The sequence below is a fragment of the Puma concolor genome, chromosome B1 (assembly GCF_028749965.1).
Source record: "Puma concolor isolate L17-30 chromosome B1, mPumCon1.1.hap2, whole genome shotgun sequence".
In the NCBI taxonomy this organism is placed as follows: Eukaryota; Metazoa; Chordata; class Mammalia; order Carnivora; family Felidae; genus Puma; species Puma concolor.
In genome coordinates, this window is record NC_141670.1 from 7,747,320 (window position 1) to 7,767,117 (window position 19,798).

Genomic DNA, 19,798 nt, shown 5'->3' on the forward strand with positions numbered 1-19,798 from the left:
AGAGAATAGTTGCATTTAAGGACCTATAGTTTCAGTTTTATCTTCGTCTTTTATTATGCTACCGGAAAGACACAGTAACTGTTAATAGTTAATTACTTTATACATTTCTTTTCTTTTAGTATTTTTATTTATTTTTTGAGACACATAGCGCACAAGCTGGGGAGGGACAGAGAAAGGGGGTACAGAGGATCTGAAGCAGTCTCCAGTCTCTGTGCTGACAGCAGAGAGCCCGATACAGGACTTGAACTCATGACTGTGAGCTCATGACCTGAGCTGAAGTCGGACACTTAACTGACTGAGCCACCCAGGCGCCCACTTTATAAATCTCTGGAATATAATAATCAGAAAAGACATGTTTTGTGTTTTTGAATTGAAGTTGACAAAGGACACCTGGGAATTTTTTTGTATTTTGTTGCTGATTTGAGGTATTGTGGTTGAATAAAATCTATATCTGTATAAAAGAGTATAGTAATAACAGCACAGAGAACATTCAACCACAGCAGAGATTCTCATCTTGTATTACCATGTTAGTATATATTGTCTATTTTAACATGAATGTTTGAAACCGGGTCCATGTGTCACCTGATGAGACACTGTCATTTGTTCATGAATCACATGAATTGTCCCCAGTAGTTCTGACTTCTTTGTGCTGCATTCTCAGGGGCATGTGGAAACAATCTTTGACTGCAAATTCAAACCCGACGACCCCAATCTTTTGGCGACAGCTTCATTTGATGGCACCATAAAAGTCTGGGACATAAACACGTTGACAGCCGTGCACACGTCCCCGGGGAACGAAGGCGTTGTTTACTCCCTCTCGTGGGCTCCAGGTAAGACTCAGCTCATTAAAATAGAGAATACAATTAAATGAAAAAAAAAAAAATACAGCTAAATGACTTTCTTAACTTCTGTTTTCGTTTGGGTTATATTCTTCTCTCAATGCCATCTTGCTCCAGATGACTGTAGAGGCAAATGAGTTCTAGTATGTATGTTGGTTCTGTTTTTGTGGGGTTTAGGAATAGACTTCCCCTGCAGGTCCGTTGATTTCGGAGCCCTTCTATGTGACATAATCATTTACGAAAACCACAGTCAGTAAGGGTCCTCTTGACCCTTCTGGTTTTAGTTGCATTTGTATAGCTGTGCCTTGAAAGGTACAACACATTTTATATGATAAAAGTTTTCCTTAAAATTTTCATATGAGCCAAACACATGAAAGTAAAAAAAAATAATAAAAAATTATAATCCATATCTTTCCCTGATACAGCTATTTATAAATATGAATGATTATATAATCATCACAGTTCCATTGTGACTATGTAATTCTATATAAAGTTCACCTTTGTAATATTGAAGAACTGTTATTGCCAGAATAGGGTCTTTTGTTTTGATCTCAGAAAGATGCTATCTTTATACCTTCCTGTACATAAAGGAGAGAAGAGATGTCCTTGAAACTTCTGACATTTTTTTTCAAAACATTATTGCCCTATAATAAATCACTTTACACACCTAAATGAATTTTTCACTTTATAAAGTATATAGAATGTTTTCCTTACTTGTGCTAACGGTGACATATGAATTTAAAATCCACATATAACCAGGATATAGCTTTTTGTGAGATTATCTTTTCATGCACAGGGATGATTAGCCTTGAATTTATGGGCTATCGAAGGTTTTAGACATCTTCAGAGATTCTGGGAGTCTCTTGGATTTTATGCATAAAAGTTTTAGCATATGTGTGTATGTGCCAATGTCTGTCAAAGATTATCTTAGGAATCAGATTTTTCATAGAGGTCTGTGATACAAAAAAGGCTAGGAACCTACTGCTGTTTTATTTAGCCCTTATCTCTAACAATCAGGAGAAGATCCAGAAGCCGATTTTACTTCAAACTCTTAATGACAGTAGTTGTTCTTTTAAGAACATACTTAGTGCCAATATGCATACAAGGCTAATTGAAAACAAAAAGTTACTTCACTGATTAAAAGACCTAACTAGGTCTCTTACCCGCTGCCTTATTCACATTCATTTCAATTTTATCTTTTGTGATGACCAACATTTATTAAAGAGGGTCTGAGGTCAGCGAGGTTGAGTAACTTACCCAAGGTTATGTGCGTAGTGGGTGGTGGTGGAATCAAGGTGTGAACAGCTAGCTGTCAGTTTGACTTTGAAGCCTGTGTTCTCGGTCAGTGCCATATGCTTCTGCTTAGCAGGGCCCCTGGCTAGGGAGGCAGGAACTGGGCCAGCCGATGCAGTGACATAGCACTATGGCAGCTAGTAGCTGGATAGTCTTCCTCCTACAGAATGTTATAGAAGTCTCAACCCTAAAACTTAAATAGAAATTCTAAGTGTAAAAACCATTGTTTGAAATCGTAACCCAGAACCTAATATTACTGAAAAGCATTATTTCACTCTACACTGAGAATTTGCCTCAAGAAAGTAAACATGTTGGAAAATGGAAATTCTTAAGTTTTTTTTCTTTGATATTTTGAAATGTGATTACCGATGAATTGCTCTTTAGTTAAGTATGGAGAAAATTTAAAAGGCTAATGCAGGTCGATAGGAAGTAGAGTAGAGAGGATTGTGTAACTTGCCATAATTTTAGAGTAGCTACCGCAGGAAAAGAAAAAAAAGTGCAGATTTATGTAGAAACTTCTCCCCAGTAATTTGAGAACCCAAAGGGGGAGCAGAATGAAAATACTAGAAACATGGTAAGGACTTATATATTTTTTTAAGTTTCTAATAATTTATCATTTCCTCCATGTTTTTACTCCATGTTTTACTCCTAGGTAGCACGTGGCAACTCTTCCTTTCTTTTAATGGACAAAGTCTCTCTTTGTCTGCCTTGCAAAAAATACTTAAGTCCTAGACCATTTACTAACTTAGCAGCAGTTTGATTTTCACAGATTTTTTTATTTCTTAAAAACATAATTTATGTTTTTTTATTTTTTCTATGATTCTGCCTACAGAAGTGCTTTCCTAACCCCTCCCCCAAAATTAACTAGGTGTAAGATAAAGAAAATTGTAAGCACTGATGGGAGATGTGATAATATTCAGCAATTATTGATAGTTTTTGTATTTGTGATTGTGATAGTTTGTTCATGTCAACAAAAGAGTCTCTTAGACATCCATACTGAGGTATTTACTGATGAAATGATACAATGTCAGAGATTTGTTCCCATGCAACCCAGGAGGGACTATGGACAAAACAAGATTGACTGTGGTTTGGTAATTGTTGAAACTCTGGGGTGGTTACATTCATTATACTCTTCTCTGTTGGCATATACTTCATAATTTCCATTATAAAACATTTAAAAAGAACTGTTAATACAAAGTACAAGTCTTACTTTTTCAAAAATTACATTTTGAAAAGAATTACGTATGTGTCAAACATTTCGTATCATGTCTAACCAATTGTTTCCTAAGGTGACTTAAACTGCATTGCTGGTGCAACGTCCCGAAATGGTGCTTTTATTTGGGATGTGAAAAGGGGCAAAATGGTACAGCGATTTAATGAGGTAAGGTTTATTTTTTGCTAGCTGAGTAGTATGATGGCTTATACTGCCTCATGTTTTGTAAATGCTTTTCTCTCTTAATTTAATAATCACCAGATGACATTATGTTCTGTCCCTTAGAAAAAAATCCAAGAGAACATACACATGTTGAAATGAACTCTGAAAAATGTAGATGGGTCTAAGATATAAAAATTCTCCTAAAATTGCATTAGAGATTCAAAGGAATTCTTTTTTTTTTTTTTTAATGTGTATTTCTGAGAGAGGGACAGAGCATGAGTGGGGGAGGGGCAGAGAGACAGGGAGGCACAGAGTCAGAAGCAGGCTCCATCCTCTGAGCTGTCGGCACAGAGCCTGATGCGGGGCTCGAACTCAAAAACCGTGAGATCATGACCTGAGCCAAAGTCGGTTGCTCAACCAACTGAGCCACCAGGCGCCCCTAGAGATTCAAAGGAATTCTGAATCCTCCTCCACAGAATTGTCTAGGCAGATACTCAATTGGTTGTCAAAAGACCGAACTCAGAACAAGTCCAAAATTACGGCCTGAATTCTGTTACTAACCAGCTTCTGACACCGGCAGAGTCATTTAATGTCTTGAACTGGGTTCTTCGCCTGTGAGATGGTGAAGTTGGATTATACAGTTTCTTGGATGTCCTTCCACTTCTTAAATTATGTTGTTCCACGGCAAGCACGAAAACCTCCCCTCTTCCTGCTTGCAGTGTCTCAGATCGTACTTGACTTCTGCCTGGAGTTAAATTGCCAGCCCGTATTCTACAGAGTACCACTGATATTTGGAAACCACATGATCTTGTTAGAATGTGTTAGGTATGAATCAAGGGAAATAGGAACAGCCTCTCTCACCATTTCAAAATTTCAGTCATTTCAAATGATTGCTGTTAAAGTTTATTGAATATATAATTTATTTGAAAATGGTTTATATTTCAGGCTTTCAAACCACTTACACAAAATCTGATATTCCCACAAGGGTTAAGCAGCTTCGATGTTCTAGGGGACACTAAAGTAATGCAGCAAATGCAGCGTATTAGGGAAAGGTTACCCACGACCTGTAAGCAAAGACGAAGCCTTGACGAAGGACCATGTAGTTACATCCCTCCCTTTCTCTGCATCACAATACTTCCCTTTCAGCTGTGCCCCCAACCTGCCCTCTTCCCTCCCACCAAGAACACTACCTATCCCATAGTGGTCATGTAAAAAGAAAAGAAGAACTCGAGAAAGAAACTTTTGGCCTTAATTGAAAAATGTTATCCTTAGGTGTCAGTCCTGTTGATCTCTTCTAAGAGCATCTTGGCATCTGTGACCTCAAATATGTGTCCATCAGTGCCACCGCGGCCCGTCCGGCCTCCAGCAGCCCTGCATCCTGGCATCGGGGCCGTCTCTCATGTCCATACGGGAAGACTCCCGGCATTCAGTAGCATAGTCGAGACTGATCTAAAAAGTGCCTGCCTCTAGGATGATAAATATGGGACAATGCCAGCTTTAATTAACCGAGTTAGGTACAGTCTTTAAGCCGTAAGTGCACTTTCCTTGGGACAAACAAGGCTGACGGAAGGCCTCCACTCCTTCAACTACATGAGTATAGAGACCACGTCCATTTTTGTACCCATCGTTACACAGCTGCCTGCCTCAACCCCCAAAGAGGAAAAAAGAGCCAACTAGAGACCATTTTAGTAAAGGAGTCTTAAAACTCAGGGTAAGAAGTTACTTTAGTCTCTCCCTAGCAGCAGCCGCAATTGAACTTAAAGTTAAATAAAAGTTGGAAATGGATTGATTGCAACTTTTATTCGCCCATATCCCTGTTGATGAATGACGTTCCCATGAATAATATACTCCTTGTGGTTTTAAAAATCTTTATCATGCTCCCTGTGACTCTGTCCCTTCCCCGTCCCCAGCCCAAGAATGTAGAGGAACAGGTCACCATAGAGTGATTTGTGGTAGGAATAACCTTAAATCCATTCTCCTCTGTTTCTATAAAAATGGAACTTCGGAATTTAGAAGAACAGTCACTAATAACAATTTCTTGCAGTATTTCGTACACTGTAGTTGTAGCCCTGGGTTAGGAAGCAGATAGATAACTGTCTTCGTCTCGAGTGGCACTTCGGGGAAAGGCATTAAGCAGAGCTTTATTCTACAGACGGCCGAGGAAGCAGATTCTGCCTCTATGCCAGTGTCTGCAAAAAATGAGTAGAGACACTCAATTTATACATCAAGACAGAGGTTTTGTTTCTTAAGTGTGATAGCTTTATTCATTTTAAAAGCATATACCCAGCTTTCTGCTGTTGACAATAATGCCTCTGTTAGCGTCATCTAGAGCAACTTCCTAATAGAAAAGCAATACAAGAAGTAAATAAATATGAGAAAAAAGGGGTGAATTATTTTTTATTGATAGGTATTTTGCATTTTTTGAAGCATGGAAAAAACGGAATATTCTGCGTTGCCTGGAGTCATAAAGATTCCAAAAGAATAGCCACCTGCAGTGGTGACGGTTTCTGGTAAGTACTGTGTATGAAGTTATCCTGTTTATAAAAAATACATTTGATAATACCGATTGTATCGTGTTAGCGCATACATCAAAACAGTAGGTGAGATCCCATTTGTACAGCGCTAGCAACTATCCTAAATATATATAAACCCATCTAGGCACATGCTGTGTTGCTTTACTGTATTGGTAATAGGAGTGCGGTGATGTTTAAAACACATAAACCAATAATTCCTTTCTAAATGGAACTACCACCTGAGATGTAACTAAAATACTGTGAATTGCCTCAAAGAAACTTTAAGGACTTCTCACTAAGAGCCTAAATAATCCTCACCACATTTTTAAGGGAGTGGTATTCTAGTTTTACAAGTGGTTCAAGAGATAACAAGTGCTCTAGAAACTTGTTCACCTTTTGTAGCTGCTGTTATTTATAAAAGGATGAAAAGCCTTTGCAAGGAGGAATAAAGTAATACATGTGGGAGATGCCTTTTTTTAGGTGACTACTATCTTTGACCCTGTGTTTCAGAAGTATGTGCTTTCTTCATTCTGTTAAGTCCCAGGAAAAAGTAGGTTTCCAAGAAATGTATGGAAGGGAAGAATTGCCTTTGAGTTAAACAAATGTCTGTTAGCAAATGATGCTACCGTGGAGCTCTAAGCATTGTCATCTTTGACAGGTGGTGTAGACACACCTGGCTGTTGAGAATATAGTGAGCATTGCAATCCCCAGCCCAATTTTCTCTTCCTCATTTTTAAATTTCAGTGAAAAAGATAGTTGTTATGGAAACCGAAGATCTTTTCACCAGGAAGTTAAAATTTTCAGAAATAACAATATTAGTGACTTTTTCCCCCTGAAAAGAACTATTTGCTAATCGGTAAATAGCCAAATACAAGAGATGTGCCTCTGAGGTTTTTGGTTAGCTGATACACATTTAGCTTTCCCATGCACTGTCAGGACCCCGCTTATTTGATCAATACCACAGGCAGTGACTAAACGTTTGTAAGCATAGGTCACCACCACTCCCAGGTAGTTCCAGAAGTTTTCATTGGCCTAATGATGTTTGAGACGGTTTTTTCTAGAGACTTAGAAAAACCTGTAATACGTTAATTTATACACAGCTTTTTTTTTTTTTTTTTTTTTTTAATGGAATCAATAGTCATTGCATTTTGGCAATGATACAGTCGGGTGTTAGAACTTCTTTCTGGCATTAGAATTTGCCAGAAAAATGTTATAAGTTCTGTGTCTCGGGTTTGGTGTAATAGTACATGCAGCCGGCATTATAAATGGGTTGCCATAAATACGGATTTTGAACTGCTGAATTTTGAAGCTAAAAGTCAAATGCTTATGTCAGTTAGATCCTCATTTTCAAATACATGTATTAAACTAGGTGTTTCCTCAACTAATAGTTTCTAAATCAAAATTTATCACCTCCAAATTAAGTGGATCGCCATAATTAATAGTGTCCGACGTAAACATACTTATAATTGGTAATTACACCGTGCTTTTAAATGTTCCCTGTGCTTTGCAGACAAGGTCTCTATCCTTTTGAACTAAACCATTCTGGCTTTGTTTTTGTGAATAACGTACTTAGGGTGTTTTTTCTTCTATTAATATGTCACACTTGCTTTCAGTATTATCCGAACAGTTGACGGTAAAGTGTTGCACAGATACAAGCACCCCGCTGCGGTGTTCGGCTGTGACTGGAGCCAGAACAACAAGTAAGAATTCTGCTCTCGAGATAAGTAAAAGCCTCGTAGCTTTTAAATAACCATGAAATTTAATGTTACTCCCATAGGTGGTACTCCTCACTCTTTTTAGGTAATGGTCGTTTTGCCTGGTCTTGTGATTGTTCGAGCTGATGCTCTAGGAAGAAGCAGAGGGCTAACTAATAAGAAGTGCAGAGCAAGTCTAATCTACATGTAGCTTCTCCACAGAGGTGTAGGCAGCCCTTTCCCTAACCCCACTTAGCGATCTCTCCAGTGGTTTTCTCCCACCAGGACTTTCCATCGCTGCCCACTTCATGCCTGTGCTGTGGCATTGGAGGACTTCCTCAAACGTAGAACCCGCATGCAGAGTTCTGAACGGTCATCCTTGCTTAAGACCCTAGTGTATTCACCATATGAACGTCGGCTCAGATTTAAAAATTGATCCAATTTTTTTTTTTTAATTTTTTTTTCAATGTTTATTTATTTTTGGGACAGAGAGAGACAGAGCATGAACAGGGGAGGGGCAGAGAGAGAGGGAGACACAGAATCGGAAACAGGCTCCAGGCTCTGAGCCATCAGCCCAGAGCCCAACGCAGGGCTCGAACTCACGGACCGCGAGATCGTGACCTGGCTGAAGTCGGACGCTTAACCGACTGCGCCACCCAGGCGCCCCAAAAATTGATCCAATTTTTAAGTCAAACCCCTGGTAAAACCGATCCTTCAAGTCACCGCACTTCCAAGAATCTTGCGTTTCAAACCTCTCCTTAGGCTATATAAATTATACATAGAAATTCAGACTTTCTTTAGATATTGTGAAATAATGTAAAAATGAGACAGCTCATTTTCATACCTCATGCTGTCTCCCTTTATCTAGGATTTGCTCCCAGCCCCACACCCATACAATACAGCTCATCTGTACTGTATGTAGGTGATGTCCACCCCTGCTCTGGCTCCCAGGTCCAAACCACTTCTACAGAAAAGTGTTCTTTGACCCGTATTAGGTAAATTTCTCCTGTGATATCCTGGGAACACTTAACGTAATGAAATTAATTATAACAAATAAAGTTAAATAAATATTAGAGCAGAAATCAGTGATACAGGGTTGCCTAGCTGGTTGAGTCAGTGGAGCATGTGACTCTTGATCTCGGGGTTGTGAGTTCGAATCCCACACTGGGTGTAGGGATTACTTAAAACTAAAATCTTAAAAAAAGAAAAGAATGATATAGAAACTAAAAAAACAACCCCATAGAACAGATCAGTGAAAACAGGAACTGGTTCTTTGAAAAGATGAACAAAATTGGTAAACCTCATTCAAGACTCATGAAAAAAAGAGATGCCAAATAAAATTATTAACAAAAGAGGAGAAATAACACCCAACATCGCAGAAATACAAACAATTACAACAGAATATAATGAAAACCTATGTGCCAACAAATTGGACAACTTAGAAGGAATGGATAAATTCCTAGAAACATATAACCTACCAAAACTAAAGCAGGAAGAAATGAAATTTGAACAGACCAATTACCAGCAATGAAGTTGAATCAATAATCAAAAAACCCCAAAACAGAAGTCCAGGACCAGACGGCTTCACAGGCAAATTCTATCAAACATTTAAAGAGTTAGTACCTGTTTCTTCAAACTATTCCAAAAAAAATACAAGAGAAAGGAAAACTTTCACATCCATTCTATGAGGTCAGTATCACCCTGATACCAAAATCAGGTAAAGACACCACAGGAGACAGAACTGCAGGTCAATATCTCTCATGAATATAGATGCAAAAATCTAACAAAATATTATTAGCAAACCAAATCCAACAATATTTTTTTTAAAAATTAGGAGCACATGGGTGGCTCAGTTGGTTAAGTGCTCAGGCCCTGATCTCATGGCTAGTGAATTGAGCCCTACATTGGGCTCTCTGCTGTCAGTGCAGAGCCTGCTTTGGATCCTTTGTCCTCCCCCACCCCTCTCTGCCCCTCCCCTACTCACATATTGTCTCTCTCTATCTCTCAAAAATAAACATTAAAAAAAATTCAGGGGCACCTGGGTGGTTCAGTTGGTTAAGCATCCGACTCAATCTCAGCTCAGGTCACGATCTCACGGTTCGTGAGTTCAAATGCTGCATCGGGCTACATGCTGTCAGTGCAGAGCCTGCTTGGGATTCTCCCTCACTCTCTGTCCATCCCCTGCTTGCTCTCTCTCTCTCTCTCTCTTTCTTTCTTTCCCCCTCCGAATAAATAAACTTCCAAAAATTTTTTGAAAATCAGGGGAAACTGGCTGACTCAGTCTGTTAAGCATGCAACTCTTGATTTTGGCTTAGGTCATGATCTCAGGGTTGCATGATCGAGCCCTGTGTCAGGCTCTGTGCTAGGCATGGAGCTGCCTAGCTTAAGTTTCTCTCTCTCTCCCTACCCCTCACCCCCACTTATGTACTCACTCTCTCTAAAAAAAGAAAAAAGAAAAATCATACACCACGATCAAGTGGGATTTATTCCTGGAATGCAAGGGTGGTTCAGTGTTTGCAAATTTATCGATATGTTATATCAATAAGAGAAAGGATAAAAACCATATGATCATTTCAATAGATGCAGAAAAACCATTTGACAAAGTACAGCATCCATTCGTGATAACCCTGTGCAAAGTAGGCCTAGAGGGAACATATCTCCACATAATAAAGGCCATATATGAAAAACCCTCAGCTAACATCATACTCAGTGGTCAAAACTGAGAGCTTCTCCCCTAAGGTCAGGAAGAAGACAGGAATGTCCACTCTCACAACTGTCATTCAACATAGTACTGGAAGTCCTAGCCACAGCAGTTAGACAACATGAAGAAATAAAAGGCATCCTAATTGGTAAGGAAGAAGTAAAACTCTAGTTCCAGATGACATGATACTGTATAAAGAAAACACTTAAGGCTCCACCAAAAAACTATTAGAACTGAAAAAAGAATTCAGTAAAATTGCAGGATACAAAAATCAATATACCGAAATCTGTTGCATTCCTATACACTAATAATGAAGCAGCAGAAAGTGAACTTAAGGGGCCGCCTGGGTGGCTCAGTCAGTTGAGCATCCGACTCTTGATTTTGGCTCAGGTCATGATCTCACAGTTCATGGGATTGAGCCCCACGTTGGGCTCCATGCTTAGTGTGGAACCTGCTTGGGATTCTCTCCCTCTGCCACTCTCCCATGCTCATTCTCTCTCTCTCTCTCTCTCTCTCTCTCTCTCTCTCTCTCTAATGAAAAAAAAAGTGACATTAAGAAAACAATCCAACTTATAATTGCACCAAAACCAAAAAAATTTCTAGGAATAAATTTAACCAAAGGGGAAAGACCTCTACTCTGAAAACTGTAAAACACTTTAACAGAAATTGAAGATGACACAGAGAAATGGAAGGACATTCTGTACTCATGGGTTGTAAGAACAAGTCCTGTTAAAATGAACGATAAAGAAGATGTGGCACGTACACAATGGAATATTGTTCAGCCATAAAAAAGAATTAAATCTTGCCATTTGCAATGACACGGATGGATCTACAGGGTATTATGCTAAGTGAAGTCAGTCAGGGAAAGACAAATACCATAGGATCTCACTCATATGGTATCTAAGAAAACAAATGAGCAAAGGGAAAGAAAAGAGGCAAACCGAGAAACAGACTCTTAACTACGGAAAACAAACTGATGGTTATCAGAGGGAAGGTGGATGAAGGGATGGGGGAAATAGGAGATGGAGGTTAAAGAGTACACTCGTGATGAAAAAAAATCAACCAGGAACTACTTGACACACAAATATTAGCCATGTGAGTAATAAATATATACATACATAATTTTTAAAAAACATAATAAAATTAAATTTTAGTTGGAAATTGGCTGTCTCACCCTCTAAAATGTAAGCTCCATGAGATCAGCAACTGTTCTCTATTTTTAGGAGCGTATTCTCAGCAAAACACTGTGCTGCTGACCCTCACTGTGCCTTGAACAAAGTGACTATTTAAAAAGTATTTCTTCAGTATACAAATGGATAGGATTACCTTGTATCCGACCGATAGACTAGTTCTACATTCGTATTTCTCTGCTTTATATGGTTGGTAAGCGTTTGACTAGTTGAAATAAAAATTATATATTAACGCAATATGTTTTCTTGGTTAAAAAAAAAAGTCCTTTATACTTAACTTGCATGCTTACTACCAAGTGTACCTAATAAATTTCATTTTTATTTTTAAAAACTTTTTAAAAAATGTTCTAATAGAGTATCCATATTTTAGGTAGTACCTTAGGAGATAAGTGAAAAATACCTTGAACTTACAAAGTTTATTCATAAGATATCTCTGAATTTACAATTTGGATGTCTGTACATTCCTTGAATGTTTATTATTTAATTTTTAAGATTTTATATTTATGTATCCACATACATATAGCCACGAAGACGTACTCACGTATACATGTAAATATTTGTATTACACAGTGTATTTCCCCATGTGTAGAACCTGGCCCATTTATCAGTGGGACTTAGGCAGATGTGATAATGCACATTTAGAGATGGGCATGCCAGTTGCAAACTGGTGTATTTCTGCATGTGGGCTTAAGTAAATATAAGTATTATGACCCGTATGACAAAAATCAACAATTTGAAGGAAGGTTGTGATGACAGTTGGGTCCAAATGTGTAACTTCCTCTCTTTACGTTTAGAGTGTGGGGGCTGTTTGTATGATCATTAATGATCATTAGTGATCATTAGTGATTTCCACAGTTCCACCCTGTTAGTGCTGGAGTTAGTGCCCTAACTCCATTTGGAACAGTATTCCAAGTATGACACAAGGGTATAAATGGTTTCTTAGTTTACTCTCAGTCTCTTGAGAATAACAAACGAATATCATGAAAAGATCAGATCCACCTATTATGTTTCCAGAGGATCCTTAGTGGGAACAGTTAAAGCATCTCCTACTGGAGTAGCCACCAAAGAGAATTGGGAACCCAGGACTGTAACTTCCGTCGGCTGGGACAGCCTTGTCTGCAGGGAGCTTTCCCAGCATCCTTCAGGGGAAGCATTGCTATTTGTACTCATGCCACAGAAAAATTTCTATGATTAATAATTTGCTTACCAGCAAGGAGGCAAATCTCAGTTACTCACCATTGCGGACCCTCGTTAAGACCCAATAGCTATGAAATATAAAGGTATGAGAAATATTCACCAAGTTATGAACCTGGACATTTAAAAAAAGACCTTATAGAAATACAGATTCCATGATCTCTGATCTAAGATTAAAAATAGCAATTCAACCAGTTAAAAGGGAATATAAGGAAACCCTTCACACTCTGGCAGTTTCTGGAAATCATGGTTTTACTTCTGTGAGTTTTCTAACTATGTTAAGGAAGCAAAAAATTCTAGTTTCAGAAATTAGAACTGTAATACATTTTAAAATTATCAGTAACAAATAATATCAACTTTTTTCATATTTTAATGTGCCACTGATGATATTCCAGAGACATGATAGCCACTGGCTGTGAAGATAAAAATGTTCGTGTCTATTACGTAGCCACCAGCTCTGATCAACCGCTGAAAGTCTTCAGTGGGCACACTGCCAAAGTGTTCCATGTTAGATGGTCTCCTCTGCGGGAGGGAATTCTTTGCAGTGGCTCTGATGACGGGTATGTAGTTTTGGATTTTAATTTTTTAGTCCTTAAAATCATAAGCTTATAATTTTCTAGAAATGTACACATTCATGTGATCCAACTTTTGGGTGAAAATATGTAACAAGTACACACAGGCAGTTAACACTTACCTAATTGCATTTAGCCAAAAGTAAATTAAATTTTGCCACACTTAAGTTGTCATCATATTCATGATTTCTATTTCTTTAACTTGTTTTGTTTACTACAGATGCTTATTTCTATCTTACTAGAGACAAAGTTAACAGCAACAAAATTTTTAAAGGATCAGTTCAGAAAGAGAAAAAAGATCCAAAACAAATAAATCTCTGTAAAACACAAGAATTTTTTAAAATAATGACCCAATATTTAATATGGAAAACAGCTGTACTCTGTTTTCATTAGGAAAAGAAAAAAAAAGATGATCTTGTATTTTAGCGTGAACAGAATGTGTTTAGAAATGAGAGTGATTTAACATTTTTTTGGGGGGGGTTGTGAAAAAGTTCCTGAAATCTTTTCTCTGTTTTATATTCAAACGGGATAGATTTGCATAGTACAGCTTGGTCCCTATTTTAATACGAGATAAATTAGGGTAAAAAAAAAAATCTTACTTTAGGCAGATAGAAATCTGTATACAGTCACCACAGGTTTAATATTGAATAATTAGCTATTTTCATCTTGAAATTTTGGCATCCATCCAAATTTCATAAGAAAAACAATGTGAAGTTTCTGTGGGTTTTCACTGGAAATGTTACTTAAAGTAAGGTTATAATGTCAAAGTGAAGGAGTTGACTTTATGGTAAGTCTGTTAACATAGACTTCAGTGTCTGAATTCTGTGGGTACATGGAAAAAAGTATAATCTTCAACCATTGTCTAAGAAATATTTGTCAGAAAGGTAGTAGTAAGCATTTTGCTTATTTATGACAATGAAACTCGAAAGTCTTGTAAATTCAGGTTATTGATCTCGTTAGTAGTCATATAGGTGATAGCATGGTGTTGGCACCTGTAAATAATGCTTATGTGCAGTATATCAAACTCTTTTTGTGTTATATAATTATGTTAGCCTAATGTTTGCCTAATCTAAATTATGTCATAAAGCAATACCTGTTCTAGGGAATGCCTCTTAGAATAAATTATTTTGATACAACTCACTTTAGCATAATCTTATTTATGAAAGAGTGATATCAACCAAAAATAACTTAAATGGTAGCATAAGAGATTAGCACAAAGTTAGGTTATGATATGCCTGGACACATTGTCCTGTACTAGGGTAAGGGGAAGAAAAAGGAAGTCCTTATAGAAAGCAGAAATAAATAAGCCTTAAATAAAATTATATAATGTGTCTTCTTTACTTTGTACAATGGGTAGATTCAAGTAATGTCATGAATTCAGTTATATTTGAATTTTGTACTTGATTTTAGACTGATTGCATACTAAGCCACTTATTTTAATGACCAAAACATGAAGGAATGATTTACTCTTTGATAAGAGCATAAAGATGAATTGATTGTTCAAATAATACCCATCATCAAACATGCTATATTTTCATGATGTACAAATAATGTGAGGGTTGTTAGATTATTTTATATGTATTATTAGTCATATTTTTCTTTTGGCTTTATCTGTTCTGGATATTTCTCTTGAAGAAAGAAATGTTTTAAGTTTATAAACTGGAGTAGTATATTTAGTATCAGCAGTAAAGGAACAGTTAAAGTAAGGCAAAATATGTGGAAGTAGGCTAGCTCTAGCCTAATTATTTGTACATTTCCATGATGAAAAGAATTGTAGTAGAACTTGAAACTAAAAAGCTTTTCCAGTTTACGGAGAAATAATTGTACTCCACTAAGAATGTGTCAGTACTTTAGATAAGTTATAACTTGAATGGTATCATATACGTAATATTCTGTTTTCAGTTCTGTTCGAATCTGGGATTATACTCAGGATGCTTGCATAAACATTCTTAGTGGCCACACTGCACCTGTGAGGGGATTAATGTGGAATACTGAAATCCCTTACCTTCTCCTGTCTGGCAGCTGGGACTACACTATAAAAGTATGGGACACTCGAGAAGGAACTTGTTTGGATACTGTTTATGATCACGGTGCAGATGTATATGGTAATGTGTTTTTCATGTACTTTCAAATTTTGTTGTATTACTGATGGTTATAATTTCTGAGAAAAGCAATATTTTTTGAATAAGGCTTACAGTGCTTCATTTTAAAAGAACGTTTTTCTTATTAGAAATTGTACTTGTTATTGAAATGTCGGAATACACAAGATAATCCAAAACATTATGAGAAATTATTTGTGTTTCTGTGCACACAGAAACACGCACACACATATGCCTTGGATTTTTCTCCCTTCCTTTACCATCTCTTCATAAAGAAGTTGTGAAACAGGGAATCATTGATAAAGTAGATAGAACTTACCAAACCATTCTTCTGCCTTTACTCTTGGATATTTAGGACAATATTTTATTTTTTTAATGTGATACTAAGTCAATAAATATAATTGAGCTGGGTATGGAAACCAGATTTCTTGTCTTTTGCATGTCACTTTCATTTGTAAACCCAAACTTTGATGAGAAAATGGTTCCTTAGAGAAAGGTACCAAATTCTAGCCACTTGTGTCCATATATGTCATATCATTGGACTTTTAGTTGAAGCAGTGGGGCTGAGTGTGGGAGAGATACAGTTTCTGGATGTTATTAACTGGAAGGTCCCAACTGTTCCTTCTTGCAGTTGGAACTTCCGTCCATCTACCATTACCATTACCATTACCATTACCATGTATTCCATTGGCGTGATAGTATGCTTGCTGCTGAACCACCCGAAATGTAATTTCAACATTTTCATCCAGGACCGTTTGCTAGTCATTATTCAATTTTGTATCCATATTAATAGACTATGCTAAATAATTTCTTATATTCTTGTATCATTTTCAGCCAAAATAGAAATGCTGTCTTAAAACACTCCTTTATAACTTCAATTCTGTAGAAGTTTTATGAGATACATACAGATGAAAAGTATTTTTCAATGTTTACTTTAGTTAAAGTAGGTTTCTTTTTTTTTCCATCAGGGTTAACATGCCATCCCAGCCGCCCCTTCACCATGGCATCTTGTTCCCGTGACTCTACAGTGAGACTCTGGTCATTAACACCTTTAATCGCTCCTTTACCAATAAATATTCTGGCAGACAGATCTTGGGAAGAAATTATCGGGAACATTGGTATTGCCAATATGCATGCATTAGATTTTATTTTTCAATACTATCTCCTAAGCAGTCCTTTCTCACTGAATTATGTCTGTTCTTTAGATCATGCTGTGGAACAAGGCACTCCCCCTCTATTGTGTGGTAAAGTATCAAGAGATATTAAACACGAAATAGAGAAGCTAACTGGTAATCCTCGAGCAAAGAAGCTAAGATGGTTTTCAGAGTGTTTATCAGTGAGTATTACAGGAATTAGGTGAACATTTTCCCTGTAGTCTAAACGAGTCATGACAACTATTGTCCTCAAGTTATCACGTATTTGCTCATATCATCCCAACTCAGTGGGTCCCCCTGAACATACCTCGTACGGAATAAGAAAACAAATGGAAACCAGGAACAATAAATGAGATAAAGCATAGTTATAATTTTGTTAATCTTTCAATTTAAATATGCCTTCGTTGTGTTTGTGAAGATGCAGAGTTCCGTGTGGTTTTTAATTCATCCTTGTATCTTTGGTTTTTCTGTATCAACCTTTTAGCCTCCAGGTGGCAGTGACAACTTATGGAACTTAGTTGCTGTGATAAAAGGACAGGACGACAGCTTGCTCCCTCAGAACTACCGTAAAGGAATAATGCATGTGAAACATCTGGTTAAATTTAGAACGGTAAGTATGTATGTCAGGATCATGTACTCAAGCCCAAATTATTTTTGCCTTTTCACTGTTGAAATATAAACATTATTTTTCAAAATTTACATAGAGTTAGTCAAGTAAAATGAGTAACCACTGAGAACAAAAATAGTAAAAACCGATCATGAGACTAGGAATTATTTGAGACCAGATTAAGGCAGCCACGGTTTCTATAGGTTGAATCTCGTGTAATTCTTCAAAGTCACTTGGCACCACCTGAAGTGGTGTTACCCTTACCCTATTACCAGGTGACCATGATGTGTGGACCCCTCTGATTTTAGTCTCAGAGGCTGAATACGCTGTATTCTCGGATACGTTTTATCAAAACTGGCCATATTATAGCTCTTAATGAATTTCATTTCGAAATTATCAGTGACCTTATCCCTGGAGTGATATACCATACAAACAGACCACTCCTGGGACCTGAAAGAGGAAATAGCTTTTATATTTGCAATGAAACATCCGTGGTTAACTCAACTGTCGGTGAGGAGAGCCATTCCAGAGATGTGGATGGAAAGGTCATACGGAACAGTTATTTTCATAAAGGAGCGCCTTGATCACAAACGACACCTACCCACTACAACTCTTACCACCTGACAGTCGGAGAGCCTAGAGAGTGAGCCTGTCACTTTTAATTTTTGAGATTTTTCATATATGTTTTCACCAGTTACATATCACTCTATCATTCACTCCTTTTTGGCCCCTGGACTTGTATCTAACCATAACAGCTGCTAAGTTTTAAGGACAGTGGGATTTAGCCTTTCTCTACCCCATACCAGACACATCTACTCTTTACTCCCCACACACATCAAAATATTAAGGTGAAAGAGGTATCATGTTTTATAGAGAAAAAGTATTGATTTTTAAAAATACCTAATTTCCATTGCTATCTGCTTTTAAAATATGTGCCCATGTAATGCTATTATAATCATCTTTTATCACCAGCTCTTGTGTAACAAAATTTAGAACATTTTGTTTTCTTTTTAACCAGTCTGAAGCCCAAGAATTAACAACAGTCAAGATGTCTAAATTTGGTGGTGGTATTGGTGTGCCTACTAAAGAGGAAAGACTGAAGGAGGCTGCAGAGATACATTTGAGATTAGGACAAATTCAGAGATACTGTGAACTTATGGTTGAACTTGGAGAGGTAATGTGCTAAAATCAATGAGTTTAACAAAGTATTCTAAGTATTGGTGGAAGACTAAATATTAAGCTTATCTCAGGTAGTGTGCCTGAGAACAGTACTTACCAGAGTGAGATTTCCCAGGCCAGCAGCATCAGCATTACTCGGGAACGGGTTAGACGTGTATTTCCCAGCCCACACCTACAGAATCAGAAACTCCAGGGATGTAGCCCCACGACCTGTGCTTTTATAAGCCCTTCAGGGTCTTCACATGCCTGAAGCCTGAGAACCACTGCCCTGGGGTAGGATCTTTGATTCCCTTTGATATCTAAAAAAATACCCATGTTGGCTAATTTGCTCACGTTGGGCTCCCCTCACTAATACGATTTGTTGTGACTAAACCCCACACTGGCCACAAGAAGGGTTGTCACTGAGGATTTTCTGGTGAATTATGGTCCTAGGGCACATCCTGAGTTAGAGGACTGATTCAGCAAAACAGAGTTTTCAAGAAAAAGGTTAAGATAAATCTATCCTATTAAAGTTAGGGTAGTGGTTATTTTTGGAAAGTGGGTGGCAAACAAACTAAGACAAGAAGGAGAAGGCGTTTCTGTTTCTTGATCTGGATGTGGTTACTTGATTGTTTTCAGTTTGTGAAAATTTATGGAGCTTTTTGTTTTTCTGAATGTCTACATTGTTCAAAAATTCTCCCAACCCTCCCCTCCCCCCAAAAAAACGGCAGGGATTCATTTCATAGTTGATGAAAAGCTCTTAGTTATTTTACAATTACAAAATACTATTAAGTGTACTATTAAATAATATAAAGTAAAACTGAACAATAAAGTTACATTAAAATATATCAAAATTAAATTTAACTCGCCTTTTTATTCCCCTATACACTAGAAACAAATAATGAATTACTGCTTGACCTAAAACAAAATGTCATTTTAAAATGTTACTGAAAACACATTGCAAACTATAAAGTGTTCAGGAGCAGTATAAAAATTTTACTTCTAAAGAAATAGAGGTTTGGCTTAAAGGTTACCTTTCTAGCAAGACACTGTTAGAGTATTGATCAAATTCAAGAAGAAAAAGAATAAATAAATTTTGGTAGAATACAAATTCTTCATCTTCCTGAGTTTTATATTTGGGTATATATTTTTTAAAGCTATATTTAATTCACATTTAAAGATACTGTCACAGTGTCCGCTTGTGGAGCTTGAGAATTTTGTTGTGCAAGGTCATCAGGGTTCTTAACGATCCAAAACACTGTCCTTCCAATCCTTAAGAAATACAGACGTCTTTGGAGCGCTTCACGATATCCTCCCTCTGTAGTTTCTGATTCTTTGAGATTAATTCTGTGAGATTAGGAAAACAGTTAATCTCTCCACTTACAGGACATGTTTTTATAGAAAAGCCT

The 19,798-nt window shown here is 37.3% G+C and overlaps 1 protein-coding gene across 11 annotated transcripts in view; it reads left to right on the forward strand.

The window, feature by feature from the left end:
• WDR17 (WD repeat domain 17) overlaps nucleotides 1-19,798 on the forward strand; it is a 109,254-nt gene that overhangs the window by 64,837 nt on the left and 24,619 nt on the right. For all 11 annotated transcript variants that reach the window (XR_015249913.1, XM_086703126.1, XM_086703124.1 and 8 more), the window contains 10 exons: nucleotides 662-830; nucleotides 3,422-3,513; nucleotides 5,935-6,017; nucleotides 7,634-7,720; nucleotides 13,195-13,359; nucleotides 15,274-15,476; nucleotides 16,439-16,588; nucleotides 16,676-16,806; nucleotides 17,109-17,234; nucleotides 18,250-18,405. Coding sequence is in view for 10 of the 11 variants with exons in the window: in XM_086703126.1 (XP_086559252.1) it covers nucleotides 662-830; nucleotides 3,422-3,513; nucleotides 5,935-6,017; nucleotides 7,634-7,720; nucleotides 13,195-13,359; nucleotides 15,274-15,476; nucleotides 16,439-16,588; nucleotides 16,676-16,806; nucleotides 17,109-17,234; nucleotides 18,250-18,405 (1,362 nt within the window). In the remaining variant the exon portion in view is untranslated. The remainder of the gene's footprint in view (nucleotides 1-661; nucleotides 831-3,421; nucleotides 3,514-5,934; nucleotides 6,018-7,633; nucleotides 7,721-13,194; nucleotides 13,360-15,273; nucleotides 15,477-16,438; nucleotides 16,589-16,675; nucleotides 16,807-17,108; nucleotides 17,235-18,249; nucleotides 18,406-19,798) is intronic.